General features: G+C 37.5%; 1 protein-coding gene across 1 annotated transcript in view; it reads right to left on the bottom strand.

Annotated features, from left to right (window-relative positions):
• The window catches only part of CSMD1 (CUB and Sushi multiple domains 1), a 1,284,461-nt gene that overhangs the window by 913,303 nt on the left and 352,636 nt on the right, over positions 1-18,522 (bottom strand). Inside the window, exon 3 of the mRNA XM_076332906.1 lies at positions 975-1,087. Coding sequence (XP_076189021.1) covers positions 975-1,087 — 113 coding nt within the window. The remainder of the gene's footprint in view (positions 1-974; positions 1,088-18,522) is intronic.

The raw sequence follows: 18,522 nt of genomic DNA on the forward strand, positions 1-18,522 counted from the left end.
GGAGGAATAGCCACCAAGGAAAGACATACTGCTGAGTTACCCATCCCAATCAGAGAAAGCTCAAAACAAAAAAAGTTTGAGTTACTCGCGACACCTCCTACACCTCTGTCTTTTCACACCTAGGTAACCCACTCAATGAGGATACTGATTTTAAAAGATACTTTAAAGAACACTGATTTCAAAACATTAATCAAATATGAAACAAAGATATGCATAAATATGGAGTGGAGTTAGGTATTGTCAAGAAAGGGGGGTAAAGTTTCAAGGGACTTTGAATAGTTCTAGGAGAAATGTAATCAAAGTTTATCAAGCATTTGAAGATACATCAGTCACCACTTCAGAAAAAGTCAAAGTAACTTAGAGATGACAGGTAATGGACTTACACACTTGCAAATGCTAGTCCTAATGAATAGTCACAATCAAACCATACTACTTTCTACATTCAAAGTTCCTACATCAACCCCACTGATAAGTGATAGAATTAAAAACAAAATATTTTTAACTGTGTACACAGCTTTTCCAGAATAAACATTTTCAACAAAGGATTATACCTACGAAACCATAGAAAAAACGTCTTTGCATTTGAGAAGTAATCTGAAACTGAGATTTCTGCAACTTTGTCATACCCCTTAAGTTGGGCATTGCCTAAAGAAGTTGTCAAAAGAAATCATTTAGGAAATAATAAGAAAACCATTTAAATGTAAGCATTTCTGAATCCAGCTTTGGAAGCCTGACAAATTTGATTAAAATTCCAGCAGCAATTAAAGCATTAGTTTAAATTAAATTTCAAATCAAGACTATGGCTATGATGTAGTAACAGTTAAGTATGCTAGGAAAAAAGGAGTTTGTAGTATTCACCGATGATTCAAACCCCAAACAATAAAAATTGAAAAATTGAAACATCACGTTTCAACATCAAAAACACGTATCAAGTAAAATAAAGTCCTGGTAGGTCTTTAAAGTAGAGTTCTTACCTTCATAGATAGCTTTGAAGCCTTGAGCACTGACAGCAAAATCTGTGGTGAAACAGAGGGTGAGGATAGATCCTGTGCTCACAATAGATGATGGAAGCTGAAATCCAGATAACCTGTGGAAAAAAAAAAGGGACAAATTATTGTAACCTTTAAAATAAAGTAAAGCACATCAGTAGGTGTGATAAACATTATGATGAGCATCATATTTCTACATCCCAACTGCCAACACATTATGCTTTTTACAGTCTCTAAACGTTCACTGTAAAATTTCAAACACATTCTTTTTAACCCTCCTATTTTAACACATATGTGCACTCTCCAACAGAGAGCACTGAAAAAAAGACCTGTTTGTGTCTATTAAAGACAAAGACTTTTTTTGATAGGATTCATTTCAAAATGAAAACACGTAAATTTAGGACGCCTAGAAGTAGATATCCAGGCCTTAACTCACACAGAGACATCTAGCACAAGTTGAGATAGCGTGGACTATCCTATCTGTCCTCCAGCTGCTGCTTCAGAAAAAGCATGATTCTGAAGTGTTCAACATCATATCCATCAACTAACCAGAAAACAAAATAAAAAACCCTTCCTTTTTACAGCTTCAGAAAAATTACCTTACATTTCCCATCTTATTTGCAGTCTTACCTTTACATAAAAAACAGAATTTTGGATAAACTATAGTTACAATGCAATTCTGATTTTAAGATGATTTCCCCAAATAAATGTTTTGATTCATTTTGAGGATAAAACAGATGTAAAAAATTTTTATATCCTTTACTGAAACATCACTAAAGTCAATTCGTTAGATCAGCTGATACTAGCGAGATGTTGGTTTCTTAATGATTAGAATAATTTCACATAAGTAAGACATAAGACACCATTGCTGTCCCACAAACCCAAAACTATCCTGTCAACTTACATCACTAGCTAATTTCTGTATTTTGCAATAGGGGTATGTGATCCACTGGGTGCAGGACAACACACCAGAAAGCCACCTTTTGTTCAAATTTCACCCTGAAAGAGCTTCTTGAATTCAGACACTAGAACAGCTAATAAAAAAAACCACAACAAAAAAACCCACAAAAAACCAACCAACAACAAAAACCAAAAAAACCACCCCACCAAAAATGCTTTGATATATTTTTAATCTTGATGGTTAAGACAATCCATGCCTTTAAAAAAATATTCCTTTTGAAATTTATTGTACAATGATGCTATAGTTCATTAATTGGCATCTGAAACTGCAGAAGATAAATAACTAAACAACCTCATAGTACAGCAGTATCACTGAACTAGAAGCTCTTTGCAAAATTAGACTTATGTAAGAACACTCTCATATATAAAAACATATAAGAGGAACTCCATGCTTGAATTACACCAGTCAGGTGGTTCCCCATTTCTTTCCAATTTTGAGCTTTGGAAAACAAATATACTCGGATGAGCCAGAGATCAAAGCAAGGAGAGCTTTAAATACAGATGAAGGAATACAGTCAAGGCAACATAACTCAGCAAAAAGCTTTCTGCAATTTTTTCCTTTCTTTTTAAACAACATTGTCTCCCATGTGCTAATTAGCTGTTTGCTCTAATCTTTCCACCTTCTGTGTACTTGTTAACCTATTACTCCTATTCCTTTCCACCTCATTTACTCCAATTCCAGAAATAACCAGGTTGATTGTTTCCTCCGTCCTCAAACTGCAGAACTACCATGAGGGTTGCCACATCTTATGTTCAGACTTTTGTATGTTCTCTCACCATCATCACTAGATGTTGCAGTTTTTAGGGAAATGTGCCTTTTGTTCTATTTAATAAATTAGAGTGGTTAGCACTACTGCCCTACATCTGGAGTGTACTGTATGACAGTTCATTATTAGTTTAGGATGTGTATTTTCTGATCTTACTTACATGTCTCTTCCTTCTTTGAGAAGGGTTTCAAAGAGTTCTGGTTTAAGGGTTTGTTTTTTTTTTTTTTTAAAAAACACTACAATATTTCCTGGTTCTAAAATTTTTTTGCTGAAATATAGGAAACTAGCATGCATTGTAGGGGAAAGAAGGAAAATCAGGTTGAAACACACAGAAAGATAGAAGCAGATAGCCTGAACACTTCACAATACATAGGAGACTTAAAAAAAAGAAAACAAAAAAACAACTAACCAAAAACCCCAAAACATGATAAAAAGACAAAAAAAAGTTATATCAATGTGGAACTATACAGCTTTAGCTACGTCATTCCTGATCAGTGTTTGCTCCACTTGGCATGGATTTGGTTCATATAAATGAACTCATTTCAGCAGTGATTGGACATCCTGAGCTCTTGTTTTGATTTCTAGACCTACCTGCTTTGATTCTGTCATGATAATAAGTATCACTCCTACAATATGGATTCTTTATCTGCTCAATAGAACTGTTTCTATAGTATCCCCCATGAAATACTAGAAGATCATTCTTTAGGCTGACATTGCAATTCACATTAAAGGAAGACAAATATTTTATACCTTAAATCAGTGCACTTAAAGGTTTTACAGACATAGGAAAAGGGAAGTATGTGGTAAACTTGAAGGAATTAATACATCAACCTGAAGTCTATTTTTTCCAAGTTCTTTATATTACAGTAATCCTAAAAAAGATTACAGAAAAGTCTCAAATAGAAGAAATCTGTATATCAGTCATTCAACAGACTACCTGGGTGCCTCTACAGTAGCCTTCTTGCCTGAAATATTTCTGAAAGCATATTTTCATAGTATTCCAATAAATTCAGTGAGATCAAATGCCATGAAATTGCCTGCAAACAAATACTGGACAGCAGATGAAAATCTAGAGTGTTATTCTTCACAGGCATTTCCAGAATTAAAACACTGCTAGCCTACCAAGGCATTCCCCACCCCGCCTTACTAACATTTTCACTTAGGTAGTTAAAGCTCATGAATCATGATGTGTTTTGCACATTCATTTCATCATGCAGAAAAATCACACACCTTCACATGTTGCTTTACTTTGGAAATGTATCTTGTCAATTAATGTGTAGGCCTTCACTGCAACCAGAAAAGGAACTGTTTAGACAGACAAGTGTGTGTGCTAAGAAAGCAGAATCATTTCAAGTCCCTCTGCTAATAAAACTGTCATTTGATAAACTTGCACTACTTCATACTGAGCATATGGCAACAGTTTAGGCTTAAAATATTGCTACTTCCTTAACTTTCAGCAGCATGAATCTGCACAAAATGCACACACTAAAATAATTTTAACCACAGATGGAATATATTTGGCTTGTCTATAAAGAAGAAACAGAACCTGTAATAGAAAACACAGTGGTACACCAGTACTGAGTTTACCTCTGTTTGAGGTGGAAGAAAACACCACATTTTATTCTACATTGTCATTTCATAGATCTTGACGTTCAGCCATTTCTAGTGATAAGGTCTATAAATATATAGTTGTGTTTTTTGTTTTTTTTTTTTTTTTTTTTTAAGTGTAGCAATAGTGTACCTAGCAGGTCCAGCTGGCTCTGCTCAGAACTTCTCCACCTTCTACTTGTGAGGGCAGATTTTGGGACTCCCTGGTATTAAACAGATAGCACGGCAAGCCCTCTGCGGGAGGTGACAATATGGTTAGGAGTCTGTAAATGATGTACAAGAAGAGGATGAAGAAATGGATTTGTTGAGCCCTTAAAAGATGACAGCTAAGGGGTGAACCTTACTGCTGTCTTCACCTACCTATTGGAGTGGCATAGGAAAAGACAGAGCCATGTTCTTTTTGGAAATGCATAAAGGATGGGAAGCAACAGGAAAGGTGCAACAAGAGAAATTTCAGTTTTGTATTAAAAAAACCCCACCATGATGGTGGTCAAATATTGGACTAGCTGCCCAGAGAGGATCTGGTATCTCCATCCTTGGAGATATTGGTAACTTGACAGGGCCTGGATGCACAATCTATCTTCAGACTTGGCTCCAGTGTCAGCAGGAGATAACATCAGATAACCATAGTCTTTCCTAACTCAAGATATTCGATGAATCCATGACCCATAAGGCAGGCATGGGCACAGTCCCTATCACAAGCAGCTGCTGCAAGAAAAACGAGAACACCCAGCAGTTTCTGAGGAAATACAGAAGTACAATTAGATCAGCCTAAGAAGTTTTAGGTTATTTGTATAAGTTTATTAGGGATTGAATCTTTGCTGAGTGTAGTTATGAAATTTTAGCAAGTCCCAGCTGTTCATACAGAAACTGATAGGCCTTCAAGCATGGTTACAGCTGAACTGATCTTCGCAGGTGTTTCAAAGACATCCTTGACACAAAAACAGCACCACTTCTCTTCCCTCCAATGAGAACTATTACATTCTTGTTCCCAGAGTCACTAGATTTTTTTTGTCTTTTATTTAAATAAACGTTTTGCACTGCCCTCATGGTTGAAATGGTCAAATGAAGCTTTCCAGAATAGCTCCATCAGAAACAGCTATCCAGCATGAAGAGTCTCATATGATCAGACCACTTTAACAAGAATATGTACTGATTTCACAATTGCCAAAAACCAATCTGCAGTTGCAAAGGGAAAATAGAAGCATTTTCGCCATTTTATTTGCTAGCTTATTTATTTCTACAGCTGCCTACAGTACAAAGTGATGTGTTCAGGTTACTACATGTGACAAAATTTTGTCAAAGTTTAACACATTTTCTTGGGAAATTTAAGAGCCAAAAAAAAAAAAACACAACAACTTAGAGGGAGGGGAGACCCTGCACCCATAAGGACTGATTCTTTTTTCAAATTAAGCCAATGAAATCTATGAAGCCACATTATTAGAATTAGAAGGAGATTCAGATCTGTTAAATATTTTTAGAATTGTGCCTGACATACACACACACATATAGATAAGCTCTGCTCATACATCTGTACAGCTTGCTCCCAGAAACATTCTCAGAGGAAGCAACTAGAATCCATTTGGCTAAGACAAAACACTCTTGCCTGAAATTAGCTATTAGCCAAAAGGATCAGTTATTAATAACAAGGTAAAGTCTAAGTTTCAATGAATTATCCCCAAGGCAATTTTAGGCAAACCATAGATAAATGACAAAATCTAAGATTTTTTTTCCCCCCTCAAAATCTGTATAAGGAAAAACCCTAACATTTCTCCCATTTTACCATAAAGTGATATAGGTCATTAACTGCCATACGAAACACAAAAGAGCTGTCTGCCATCAGTGTCATATCCTTTCAGGTTTTACATACCGTTGTTAAAATTGTCATTTGATGTAGAGGAGATCCTTAAGCTCATTCCGTATCAAACTCACCATACCACACGAAAACACAAAGTTATTGGCAGGTGCTACCTCAAAGATTGTGCTTATCAACCACAGATCAGAAAGCGAGGCAAGTCAAAGTCCCTTAAGGACTAAAGCTTTAGGCTAGCTATTGTAGTTCTCCAGAAATACCTCACTGCATCACAGAAGTCAAATACTAAGTACAACACACTGAAAATGTTCAAAAGGTGGTATCTCATATTTGGCTTAACTGGAAATTATCCTACAACTATACTGTCAATAAAAAGCAGGCAAACACTCTCCATGTTTTAGGCATCCAACATCACCAACAGTCAATAATACGTATATGCTATGAGGGATCTGAAGAAAAACCAATCAAGATATGACTCTATGGATTCCTGGCATTTATTCCTGATTTTATTAATGCCTTTATAGCTGGCCAAAGTCAACCCACCACCAGACCACCACCCAGTCACTCTCTCACTGACCCTCTTCAACAGGACAGGGGAGAGAAAGTAAGATGAAATTTTTCCTGGGTCAAGATAAAGACAAGGAGATTACTTACCAATTATTGTCATGGGCAAAACAGACTTGACGTGGGGAAAATTAGTTTAATTTATTGCCAGTTAAAATATGTTTGGATAGTGAGAAACAAAGACAAATTAAATCAAAGCCCTCCTCCCACCTCCCATCTTCCCAGGCTCAACTTCACTCCTTCATTCCCAACTCCTCTACCTCTCCCCTCAGACAGTGCAGGGGGATGGGGAATGGGGGCTGGGGTCAGCCCATAACAGCTCCTCCCTCCTCACACTTTTATCCTGCTCCAGCGTGAGCTCTCCATGGGCTGTGGTTTCTTCAGGAAACATCCACCTGCTCCACTGTGGTCTCTTCCACAGGCTGCAGGGGAATCTCTGCTCCGGCGCCTGCAGCACCTCCTCCCCCTCCTTCTTCTCTCACCTTGGTGTTCACAGGGATGTTTAGCACACTTTTTCCCCCCTCACACTCTGCCATGCAGTGTTTTGCCCTTTCTTAAATACGTTTCCCCAAGGCGCCACCACCTTAGCTGTTGGGCTCAGCCGTGCCCTGCGGTGGGTCGGTTGGAGCCGGCTGGAACCGGCTGTGTCCGGCACGGGGCAGCCCCGGCCTCTCCTCACAGAGACCGCCCTGCAGCCCCCGCTGCCAGCGCCTGGGCACCTGCACCCCGTACAGCCTTGATGATATGAGCAGAGAACACCACAAAAGCATCATCTGTTCAAGTGCACCTCAATTTTGGGTATTAAAAAGGCAAATCATTAATATGTTATCGTAGTAATTCGTAATTTGAATCAGTTTAAGCTACATGAACATATCTGGACAGAAAAGAAGCTACTGTAGTAATTTACAAAAATGTGGTAACTCCAGTTATTCCACAGCAAATAGCAGCAACTCTGAGAGCAAATGTGATTACAGGATACATATCCATAACGTGACCATTTATGAAGCCACACAAGCTCTGAAGTTCCCTTCTACAAATAAAGGGGAGAATGAGAGGTGCTATTTTAAAGCTCTGCAAAGTGCAAAACAAACAAAAAAAACCCACAACACACTCATCTTCCTGGTTTTGAATCTGTAAGACTGAATAGGTGCATCTCTAGACAAAGGCAACAGTTGTAACAGGCTAACTTTCCAAACAGTTGGTACCAGCCAACTGCAAGTATCTCAGAGAACAAAGCAGTTAAGAACAAAGCAGTCTTAGTTGTGTATGAGCAGGTACTGTACTTCAGTCACGTAATTGAACTCAATGCTAAAATGCTGTGCATGGAGAGGACTTAAGAGTTAGAAGTTGGCAGTAAGCAGACAAGATTGCAGCTGGCCAGAAAGCCTTTTATATATATATATATATATATATAATATTTTTTCTTTTCTAAAGACCAATTATTTAAAAATAAAGCTTCTCTCAAACTTTTTTAAAAGCTTAACAGAAGAGTTGTAAGGGTTTACCTCAAAGTCTCTCTTATGGATAAATTTGAGTTCAAACCAGAAACTGATAATTCAGAACAGTCCAATAAGTATTTATTTGTATAATTAAAAAATATGCACATAAAGGCAGCCTCAAAACTGAAATATTTCCATAAGATTGACTTCTAGCCTATGATTGATTGGGTATTTCCCCCCCTCCCATAAGACTTATTTCAGAGATAGAATTGCATCCCACATAGTGAAGATATACTTTTTAAGGTTAATAAGTAGTAAGTTTTATGATGCAATTTCACACACCAAAATAAGAATATATGACATTATATAACTATTCTTACACAAGTTTTTAGTCATGCAAACGGTAGCCACTAATAAGGTATAATTACAAAGAAACAAATGTAAAGTGATTTTTGCAGTATTATTTCCCAAATCTTGGAGAATTTTCATCTTCCCTGCCCACTGCCATAAGCTGCTGTTCTGGAGCAAAGCAAAGCTCACTCTTGCTTTGCCAGAGATAATAAAAAAAGCTTAAAAAAAAAAAAATCACAAAGAAAGCTGGCCACAGCCACTCCTATGGGTCATGCTCTCGCAGGCTTATCTGCCTCATTATACAACCTGCAGGAGCCAGCAGAGCACACTGTTAAAACTTACATAGGGACTTCCCCCATTTTGTTCATCATTATAAGATGCCTGGGGGCCAACTCCTGTCCGTACTGGCTATCAGCAGTGAGAAGAGTTACCCACAGGTTAAGGCACCTAATGGTACATAAAGCCAGGAGACCAGTGTATGCATTCCAGCAAACCAGGCTGTTACCTGCCACGTGTGAAACCACAGAAGGCTTATCTTAATAATTTACAACCATTCTGTTGCCAAGATGAAGTGAAGATTTAAAACCTGACTCAGATACTATCTCATACATAAAGGAATGAGGAGCTACTATAAGATTAGTACGAGATCTATAATTTATAACTGACTTTCTATCATAGAAGATAGGCTAAATATATATATATTTAATCCCACTACCCCGGCCTCAATTTTTTTCTTTAAGTCACAGAAGAAGGGAAGACATATAGAACAAATTTTTCAAGGCCAAGTTTTTCATTCAGAGGCTTTAATTTGGTGGCTTTTCTCAAGCTTAAGGTAACACTAACTGTTCCCTTAAAAAAATGTACAAGAAACACTGCAACAGGTAGAGCCCCACCTCAGAGAGCACACCCAGTCCTCTGCACAGGAATTACCCTTTGCTTCCCCACCTCTCCAGCACAAAGAAAACACACAGCAACACCTCCTCACATTGATGAGTGTTATTCAGCTTTCTTTCCTAAGGAAAAAAAAAAATATCATGAATCAAACCCCCTTAGCTTTCACATTTCTTACTCCAGCAGTGCCAAGTCTTCCTCAGTGCTGCCTTTTCCAGGTTCAGGCTCCTCCATCTTCAATTTCTCTCAGGTTACAGTCTACAGCAACACCCCAACACTGCTCTTCCAGTCCCCCACTTCCTGCTCTCCCTTTCCCTAAAAAACTAACTTCAGAGCCCTTTTATCAGATGGCCACAAGACTTCTTCCACCAGCTGTCCCCCGTAGCTCACTACACCCCAGGAAACTCCTGCAAACCCCTCAGCTGCTCCCCCATTCCTTATTTGTTTAATTAATTTCTGGTGCTCCTCCATCCTGCTATCTAGAGGCAGTTGAGTGTGTGCACCTCATTGGAGGGGCACTACTACTACCAGTACACAAAAGACTCATATTTCTTCTGCAATTTAAAATTTATAATCTCAAATTAATAATCATTTCTGAATAGGCAAGAAATAGATTTTTTTTTTTTTTTTTTTTTAATTCAAGCCTTTCATATAGCTAAACACATGTACATTTTTTCCATGGTATGGTCACGTGAAAACTTCCTGATGTTTCCCATGACTTTAGCTTAACTAGGGATCAATTGCAGGAATTATAAAATTAATATTTTGATAGTAAGGGAAGGATGGAAGCAATCAAAGAAAAAAGTTCCCTCAGTAAATAGTCCAGAAGGTCCCTGATAACCAAAACTCACTAAGTTCAGTCACTAAGCAGAAAGAAGCTGCAAGCTTATTGATGTTGACATATTTAGCCTTCAGAAAAAGCAGCTGGTTTTTCTAGCTGCCACCAAACGTCCACAGTAGCAAGGCTCACATCTGCTGCAGGAAACCCTGATGCTGCAAAACAGTAGCCTGCAACCACAGTTACCGGGTGTCAGTAAAAGAGCAGGAAAACATGAGACGACTTGGCCAACACCAACATGAGACAAGTTGCCAATATGCAGCCATGAAGGGGACCAAAGCGGAGGCAGGACCCAGAAAAGCGGTGGGGCTGAGGGCTCCTCAAGGGGCTGCAGCTGCTGGCAAAGGCCTGGCAGGTTTGGGCAGCCAGCAGGCTCCAGCAGCTCCGTCACAGTGGGATCATACAGTAGATCTGAGACAGGGCAACTGCCAGAGTGCTTGCTGCCAGTGAATGGGTCTAGTGGGGTTTGTTACTTATTTAACCCATGCTGAGAAGAAAAGGGCTTGTATAAGGGGAAATCACAGTACTTCCCCACAGTCCCAGGCTCCAACGTAGTGCAAGCTACAAAAGAAAAAAAGCCACTTTATGTCTGAAATGCGTGGCAGTCATTAAGCCTGGCGGCTGCCAACTAAATGAACCAGTATGCCACGGCACTGTGCTATGGCTATGAAGTGCCTTCTTTTCCTGGCAGACCTTATCTCTACATCATTATGCCATTTATTTTCTTACGACTTCTACCCATCGTACACAAAATTCAGCCACAGAAATGGTTTCATATGCCTCTGTGCTAAATGACATTGAAAGAAAACATCAACTAATATTTGATAAAACTGCACAAAAATAAAGTAGTGCTGTTAAGAGTGCCAAAAATAAAGTAGTACCATAAACCATTATTGCCAGGGGGATAAAAACAGTGTTTTACCTTTAAGAGAAAGAAGTTATTTCAGTTAGTGTAAAGCTAATGATTCTTTGTGCTTGAGAAAAAACAACTGAAACTTTAAGTAAGATCATATATTCCAGGTTAACAATTATATGAGCAGACTACTTTTCTGCCATCTAACAGTACACATATTTAGACCAAAGGCACCTCTCAGGTGTACTGGTATGAACCCAGATGGACCCGGTAGAAGTAAAATACACAGATGTAAATTAAAATGTGATTTGATTCAATTAATTAATAATTACATTCCAAAGAAATCCTATTTTTAGAAAATTATGTAAACAGGTTTCATAGGCTGAATTATTTCTTCAGGTCTGTTACCTATATCCCTATATCTGTTAGCTCACTAATGACAGTATGATGAGTTTAATAATAAAAAATAAAGTAGTAAGGCCATTGTTAGTAATAGACTACAGGTGAGATTTAACACTTTTTAATTAAAAAAAAATCAGGAATTGAGTCAGCAAAACTAAGAGCTCTCAGTGATTTTGCCACCCGTACCTTGTCAAACAGTTTAAGCTATAACCTTAGAAAACATTTGCATTGGTCAGTTTAAGCTTCATTATGTGAGTTTTGTCTGTTTACCCTCACATATGCATGTCACACCACATTCGATCATCTTTTCGGTAGGTATGTCGCATTAATCCACCACAGTGTATATAGTGATGTTATTTTATGTAACTTCAGTTGTGAAGCTAGCTTGCATTTCCTATGTCATAAGGCTTTAGAGAGAGATCTATGTCAGGTTGGGAACAACATTACAGCAATGAACAGTTGATTCAACTTCAGAATAAATGAGGATGAATTTTATTTGAAACTTTGTTTTATGAATCCATTATAAATCCTCCATAATGCTGTAGATGATATTCATGCTCCCACTTATGAGTTGTTTGGAAATGAAAAATGTACAGAACTCTTCACCTGAAAAAAAAAAAAAAAGAAAACAAACCAAAACACCCCAAACCTCAAAACCCTATCATAGGGACACAAATGGTATTTTATGCCTCTACTAAATGGAATTTAGAGAGGAAAAAGTCTGTGAAGAGGACTTTTTTTTTATCTTCACAGGCCAGCCGCTAATAACTGAAAAATCACTCACATTTCCACCTCCCTAGGTTTTACAGGCCCACCTTTTATTACAGTATCAGAGCACCTCCACAAAAACCAGTGAAACGAAGCCAGTGCAAATGGAAATGGAATGATAACAAGTGGCTTAGAAGCCCTGCAACACACAAAAATTGCCTGAGGGGGGAAATAAATCAACTTCTGAATCTTTCTTTTAACATTTTTACAAATTGGATTACAGTAATATTGCTAGCTGAAAAAAAACTACTTTAGCCTTTTTGGTGGCACCACTTTAAGCAAAGGCCTTGAGGCAAAAGAAAATATGCTAGCAAATATTTGAATAGATCAGATTTTAGTACGAACAGCATGTTTGTCCTTTGCAGCAATAGGGAGGTACCTAAAAAAATACCATACTGTCCAAACTGTATTTAACAAATAGTTTATATAGTGCTCAATGTTCCCTCTGTGAGGAAGACTAAAGATTTGTGCCTAGTACTTTATTCTGGGAATGTGTGAAGCTTCAAATGTGGCCTATGATATGCAGTAAAATTTTGAATACTTACATGGCTTTGTAGATTTCCATTATCTGTTTTGCACAGGCTAGACTGTCTGGCTTTTTTTATTGCTCAATTCAAAATACACACTAACATACTAATGATTGAAGTCATTCCCATTAGTGATCTGGGATCTGACTGTTCTTCAAATTTTTTATTGAGAGATACACCCTTTTGGATTAGTGAAATAAAATAGGTCAGCTGATTAAAGATTTACATGTTTCTAAAGAGTAAAATATTCAATTTTACTATTTTCTAGTCATTATTTTTCAACTGCTCTTGCCAAAATGACATTTTTTTCCACATGTTGCTGATCAGAATTTTTTAAAAAAGAGAAAGAAAAAATGATACAAAGTGAAAAACAACCTGTTTAAAATAACCCACCTTTTTTATCCATCTCTCATTTCATAAGCCAAACCTTAAAGCTGACTTTTATATGGGTTTGCAAGATTTGAGCTTAATTTTGTTTACCTAAATTTATGTTCTCAGTAAAACAGCCATATCAAAAATATTAGAAGTTAGATGCCTTAATTTTTCCATGTCTTAGTTTCCCATTTGCAAAATAAGGATAAAATTACAAACTAAAAAGATTCTTTTGAATTAAAATACATTCCAAATTGTAGAGAGATTCAGAGTTAGGGGAATAGGATGGGTATATTTAAGTCCTTCAAAACAAAAGAAATTTAAAATGATGTCTCATTTCAAGCAATTCATTTTGGCAAATGAAACGTAGGGGATCTCCAGATTGTTTGGAATTTGACCGGAAATGTTTGTTAGAGCTGTAAGACAAAAAATTCTGTACTTAAGGAAGAACAACCGATGAAGTAGTTCCAAAACAGAAAGCTTTTGGAGCAATCGAATGAGACCTTTCCTTCACATCATGTGTCTTTCCAAACTATGTACATTTTCAGCTTAAACAATCTTCTCAGAGTGTTATTATAGGTTATACGTATTATAAATATGCCCCTAGGACTCTTTTCACTTGATAAAATAATGTATCCTGTTTCAGAACTAAGGAAAAGATTTTCCTTCACTGTCACCTCATTACCACTTTGATTTTTTTTTTCTGAAGTTAATTGTTCTGACAACTCTATTTTAAAGGGGTCAGGCTTTGACAGTTTTAGACTATCTGCACAAAGCTCACTATATTAACTTCCTGCTCCTATGTTTTACTCCCAAGAACTATGACATTCTTTTTTTTCTACGCAAACCTTTGAAGTCTGTCTATTATTTCTACCCATCATACTCTAAGTTTAGTACAGCATATATCACTTAGTACTTGAATACCTCCTAACAAAATTGCTGCCTGGTGTGCTTGTCCTTTATAAGAAAGAAATCTAGTGGGTATTTCAGTGGGTCATAAAGTTATTTTTATCTAAATTTAACTTTTAAAAAAAGTCTTTTGCAAATAACTAGTTTTAATAGTTTCAAATGGCACTTACAAGAAGTGGCTACTGCTACTAATATGAAATAATGGCCAATTCTAAAAATGTTTGAGAATTACATGAGTGCTTTGGGCTAACTCTACACTGTCTTGTATTAAGTATCATATATTCATATTTTCCTTCATTATGTCACTTGTAATCTCATTTGTACATATTTTTCATCATTCAAAACCTTCTGGAAGGTAAGTTGTCTGTGTAGTTCAGTACTTTAATTTAGATATTATTCCTATGTAGAGCAGGAGCAGGTTGTAAAAGGAAAGGGGGAGGCACAGCACAAAGAAGAATATCTGACATAGACAATCAGGACACAGAGACATGGATTTTCACCAGTGGATCCATTTGTAGTGCAGGTACGTGGGACTGAAGGGCAAAACAGTGGTGCAGCTTCTTTCTCATCCTGTAATAAGGACCACATACCATGGCAAAGATCTAGAATCCTTAAGAAAGCTGCACACTTAGTATGTACCTATGAAAGTTGGTGCTGGTTGTTAGTATATGCTGAAGCCCTTAATTTGGTATCTTTGCTGATATTGTTACCTGTGCTAAACATTATTTAACTACCACATTTTTAATATCTTTATTTTTGCCACACTAGCATTCACTAGCCATGGTATTTCTTTGGTATAGCAGTTAATGAATCTCAGAGTACATTGACTTTTATAACCAGAATTTTCTTCTTAACTTTTAGAGCAAAAATCATTATGTTGAAATGTCAGCTTGTCATTATTTTTCAGAATATCCTTGCCTCATACATATTCTGTTGCAGTATATGGTGTAGTTTACTATGCTGAATTCTCATTGTGATCTACCTCAAGTTGCTAGTATGCATACAGATTCTGATGATTACCCTCAAATTGCTCTCTTTATGGTGCCACCTTATCAATGTGCCCTCTGATCAGTAGATCTTCAGCAAATTCAGAAGTAATGAAGCAGAACAATCTCCTGTTAAATTTAATAGTGAACAAATTTTGGTAGCTTCAGCCTGAAATATCACATCCCAAAAGTAAGTTTAGAAATATGTCTTAATTAAGAGATATTTCATCTTTCTTTCTGAGCATTTTCTGTGCTTATATTTTAAGTCACCTCAGTAGAGGCTTGCCCTAGGATGCATAATTTGATGCTTGAGCTCCTCCTATCAGAAACTTCTATCTTGTTCTCCTGTCCTTTAATCCTTACATATATAATATATCATTTCAGGGCTTATGATCATCATTGAGATTATCTATAGTAATATCATTTTTAGTTTGGAACAAATTGTTTCTTATGGATGACTTGCCTTAACAATTGTCTTTAGGTGAGTCATATTTTGCTAGTTTAAAATGTTGTCATTCAAAGTGCTTCTTCCACAGAAAGGATGTATGCAAAGCTTTTTTGCTCATACTTTTAATTTCAGTAAACCTTCTCTTAAAATTTTATTGTAATATTTATGCATTAGCCCCAAGCAATGGGTGTTGCCTAGTTGCCTGAAGCAAGGTGAACTTTAGGCAAATTCTGCCGTTAAATGTATAAGATCTCTGCAGGAAAGTGGTGATGCTTTCCATTATCTGTTATGCTATTGCATCATGCTTACTCCCACACATGGTCTTGTGAGAGCTGCCTGAAGCTGCCCTTCGTTACCCACGTGTGTCCAGATGATGCAGGATCTTGAATATCTGAACACGTGTAATAGTTTTAGTTTTGTTCACCTTTAACACAGTATTTGATACCACCAGCACGCTCAAGTGGTCTGCAGGGTTCTGACATCCATTTCTACAGGCAGCTTACTGGCTGCCCATAAGTACCTATAAGAAGAGAAGGAGGGGGCAGACATAACATTGTTTGATATGGAGGAAGTCAATACTGAAGGAATTGCTATTGCAGGAGAACTTTTTAGTTTTGTTTTCCACCTTAACCCATTCAGAACTTGACTCTTATTGTCTATTTTTCTCATTAATTTGAATAGGAGTTTTAGCTAAACCCATTGCTTAGAATTTCTTTGTATTTGGGTATATTTTTACTGTCACTGGCTCATATTTATGTAGAACGATTAGTAAAGCTCAGCTTTTTCTCATGAAAGTGCCGACTTGTTTAAATTGTTGTTATTTTAAAATGGAATAACATGTCTCTGGTGAAATAGCTTCCCAAGTCTCTGATGACCGTTGTGGGCAGAGAAAGGTTTTAAGACCAAACCATTGTGGAAGATTCCATGCCTGTGGAACAGTCATGTCATGGACTACAGTAGTACTTAGTTATTCCCCTGACAAGGTGTTAATATGGGGATTACCTACCTCTCCAGCTAATGGGTGGTAAGGAAATGAGTAGGAAAAGTATGAAATAGCTAAGAAGCAATAACTACTATTCAGATGGATGACAGAACAAATACAAAAAGCAAGAGAACCACTCAGACCAAAATAATAATGGGCTTCAGGGGAGCCATCTATGCAACTGAGAAAGAAAAGTGGAAGATGCGAGTGAAGACTGATTGTTCAAAAGAGATGAGGAAGAAAGAAGCCATGGGAAGGAATGTCATGTTTTATGGGAAAAGAAGGTAGCCTTAGTTATTTAGCCTTAGTTAAACAGTAAGAGAATTTGGCTGACCTGACAAAGACTCTTCCACCAATTCTCAGGGAAGAGGTTACAGGGGATGTTAGTAGAGACTACTGAATATTGAACTGAATGAAAAGAATCCATTTTCGATGGAATTTTTTTTTATTTCTATTTTAGGTTCCAGATTCTATTAAGCTGCTGTCCTGGTTTCAGCTGGGATAGAGTCAGTTTTCTTCCTAGTAGCTGGTACAGTGCTGTGGTTTGGATTTAGGATGAGAATAATGTTGATAACACACCGATATTTTAGTCGTTGCTAAGCAGTGCTTACACTAGTCAAGGACTTTTCAGCTTCCCGTGCTCTACCAACTGAGAAGGCTGCAGGTGCACAAGAAGCTGGGAGGGGGCACAGCCAGGACAGCTGACCCAAACTGGCCAAAGGGACATTCCATACCACGTGACGTCATGCTCAGTACATAAACTGGGGAAAGCTGGCTGGGGGGGCCGTTGCTCGGGGACTGGCTGGGCATCGGTCGGCGGGTGGTGAGCAATTGCACTGTGCATCACTTGCTTTGTGTATTATTATTATTATTATTACATTATTATTATTTTATTTCAATTATTAAACTGTTTTTATCTCAACCCACAAGTTTTTTCTCCCTTGTGCTCTTCCAATGCTCTTCCTCATCCCACCAGTGGGGGTGGAGCAAGCGAGTGGCTGTGTGGTGCTCAGTTGCCGACTGAGGTTAAACCATGACAGCTGCATGTAGCAAATGAAGGAGTAAACCATTCTCCATCATTCAGCTCCTACATTAAATCAATGTCTAAAACAGCCTATTTCTCTCCGACGACTATGAAAGAAGCCTAGACAGATTAACCTCCACAACTAAAGTTTGTCTTTTTGAAATACCCCTCACAAAAAAAGCTGCCTGGACTGAGAGGTGAGATGGGGGTGAGAAAGGCAACTGAGAAAACTGTGTAAGATTAATGACAATTCTCTCTGCTAGTGGATTAGAATAAAAAGGCGAATGCCAGCCAAGAAGATGGAACTCAAACCAACTATGAATGCTGCCTTTCTTGCCATTGTTGTTAACAAAACCATCATGGTTTGGAGAAGTATGGTGTGCTCAGAGTTCTATTATCAGTGTGAATGCAGAGTCCCTGTTTCAAACAACTAAACAAAAATAAGCCCTGAAGTTCCAAATGCAAGTTCATAAGGAAAGAGAAAGCAAAGAGGAAAGGAGGGGATACTTAGTGAAGTATCGTCCTAAAAATGGGAAAAAAGAAGAAAAATAACAACTGGAAGAATAAAGAGGGATGCAAAGAAAAAGGAGAGCTATTTGTTCTCTCTCGTCATACTTTTTTAAGCTCCTTTCTCTTCTATTTTCTTTAGATTTATGCTTCTTTACGCTTTTTTTATACTTAAAAACAAAACAAAACAAAACATACCGCAAACTTCTTTGGTGTGGATTTTTTTTCTGACCAACTACTTTGTAATTCTCATAATTCCATACTACAATGAAAAGATTTGATTTCCCTTCTCTCTCTGTTCTTTTTCTCTTCAGTTAGCTATAATTTATTTTAGTTCCGGGGGGGGGGGGGGGGGGGGGGAAGGGGTGTGTTATTACATCTCCTTACTAGCAGACTCTGATGCTTGCAATCTGTCATTATTCACCCTATTTTCTTACAAACCTGTATTTGATCATGGTATGAGAGAGGTAGATCGACTAAATAACCTAATGAAGTTGTTTCAACCTTATCTGCTACAGATCTGT

Source organism: Aptenodytes patagonicus, chromosome 3 (genome assembly GCF_965638725.1).
Source record: "Aptenodytes patagonicus chromosome 3, bAptPat1.pri.cur, whole genome shotgun sequence".
NCBI classification, from domain to species: domain Eukaryota; kingdom Metazoa; phylum Chordata; class Aves; order Sphenisciformes; family Spheniscidae; genus Aptenodytes; species Aptenodytes patagonicus.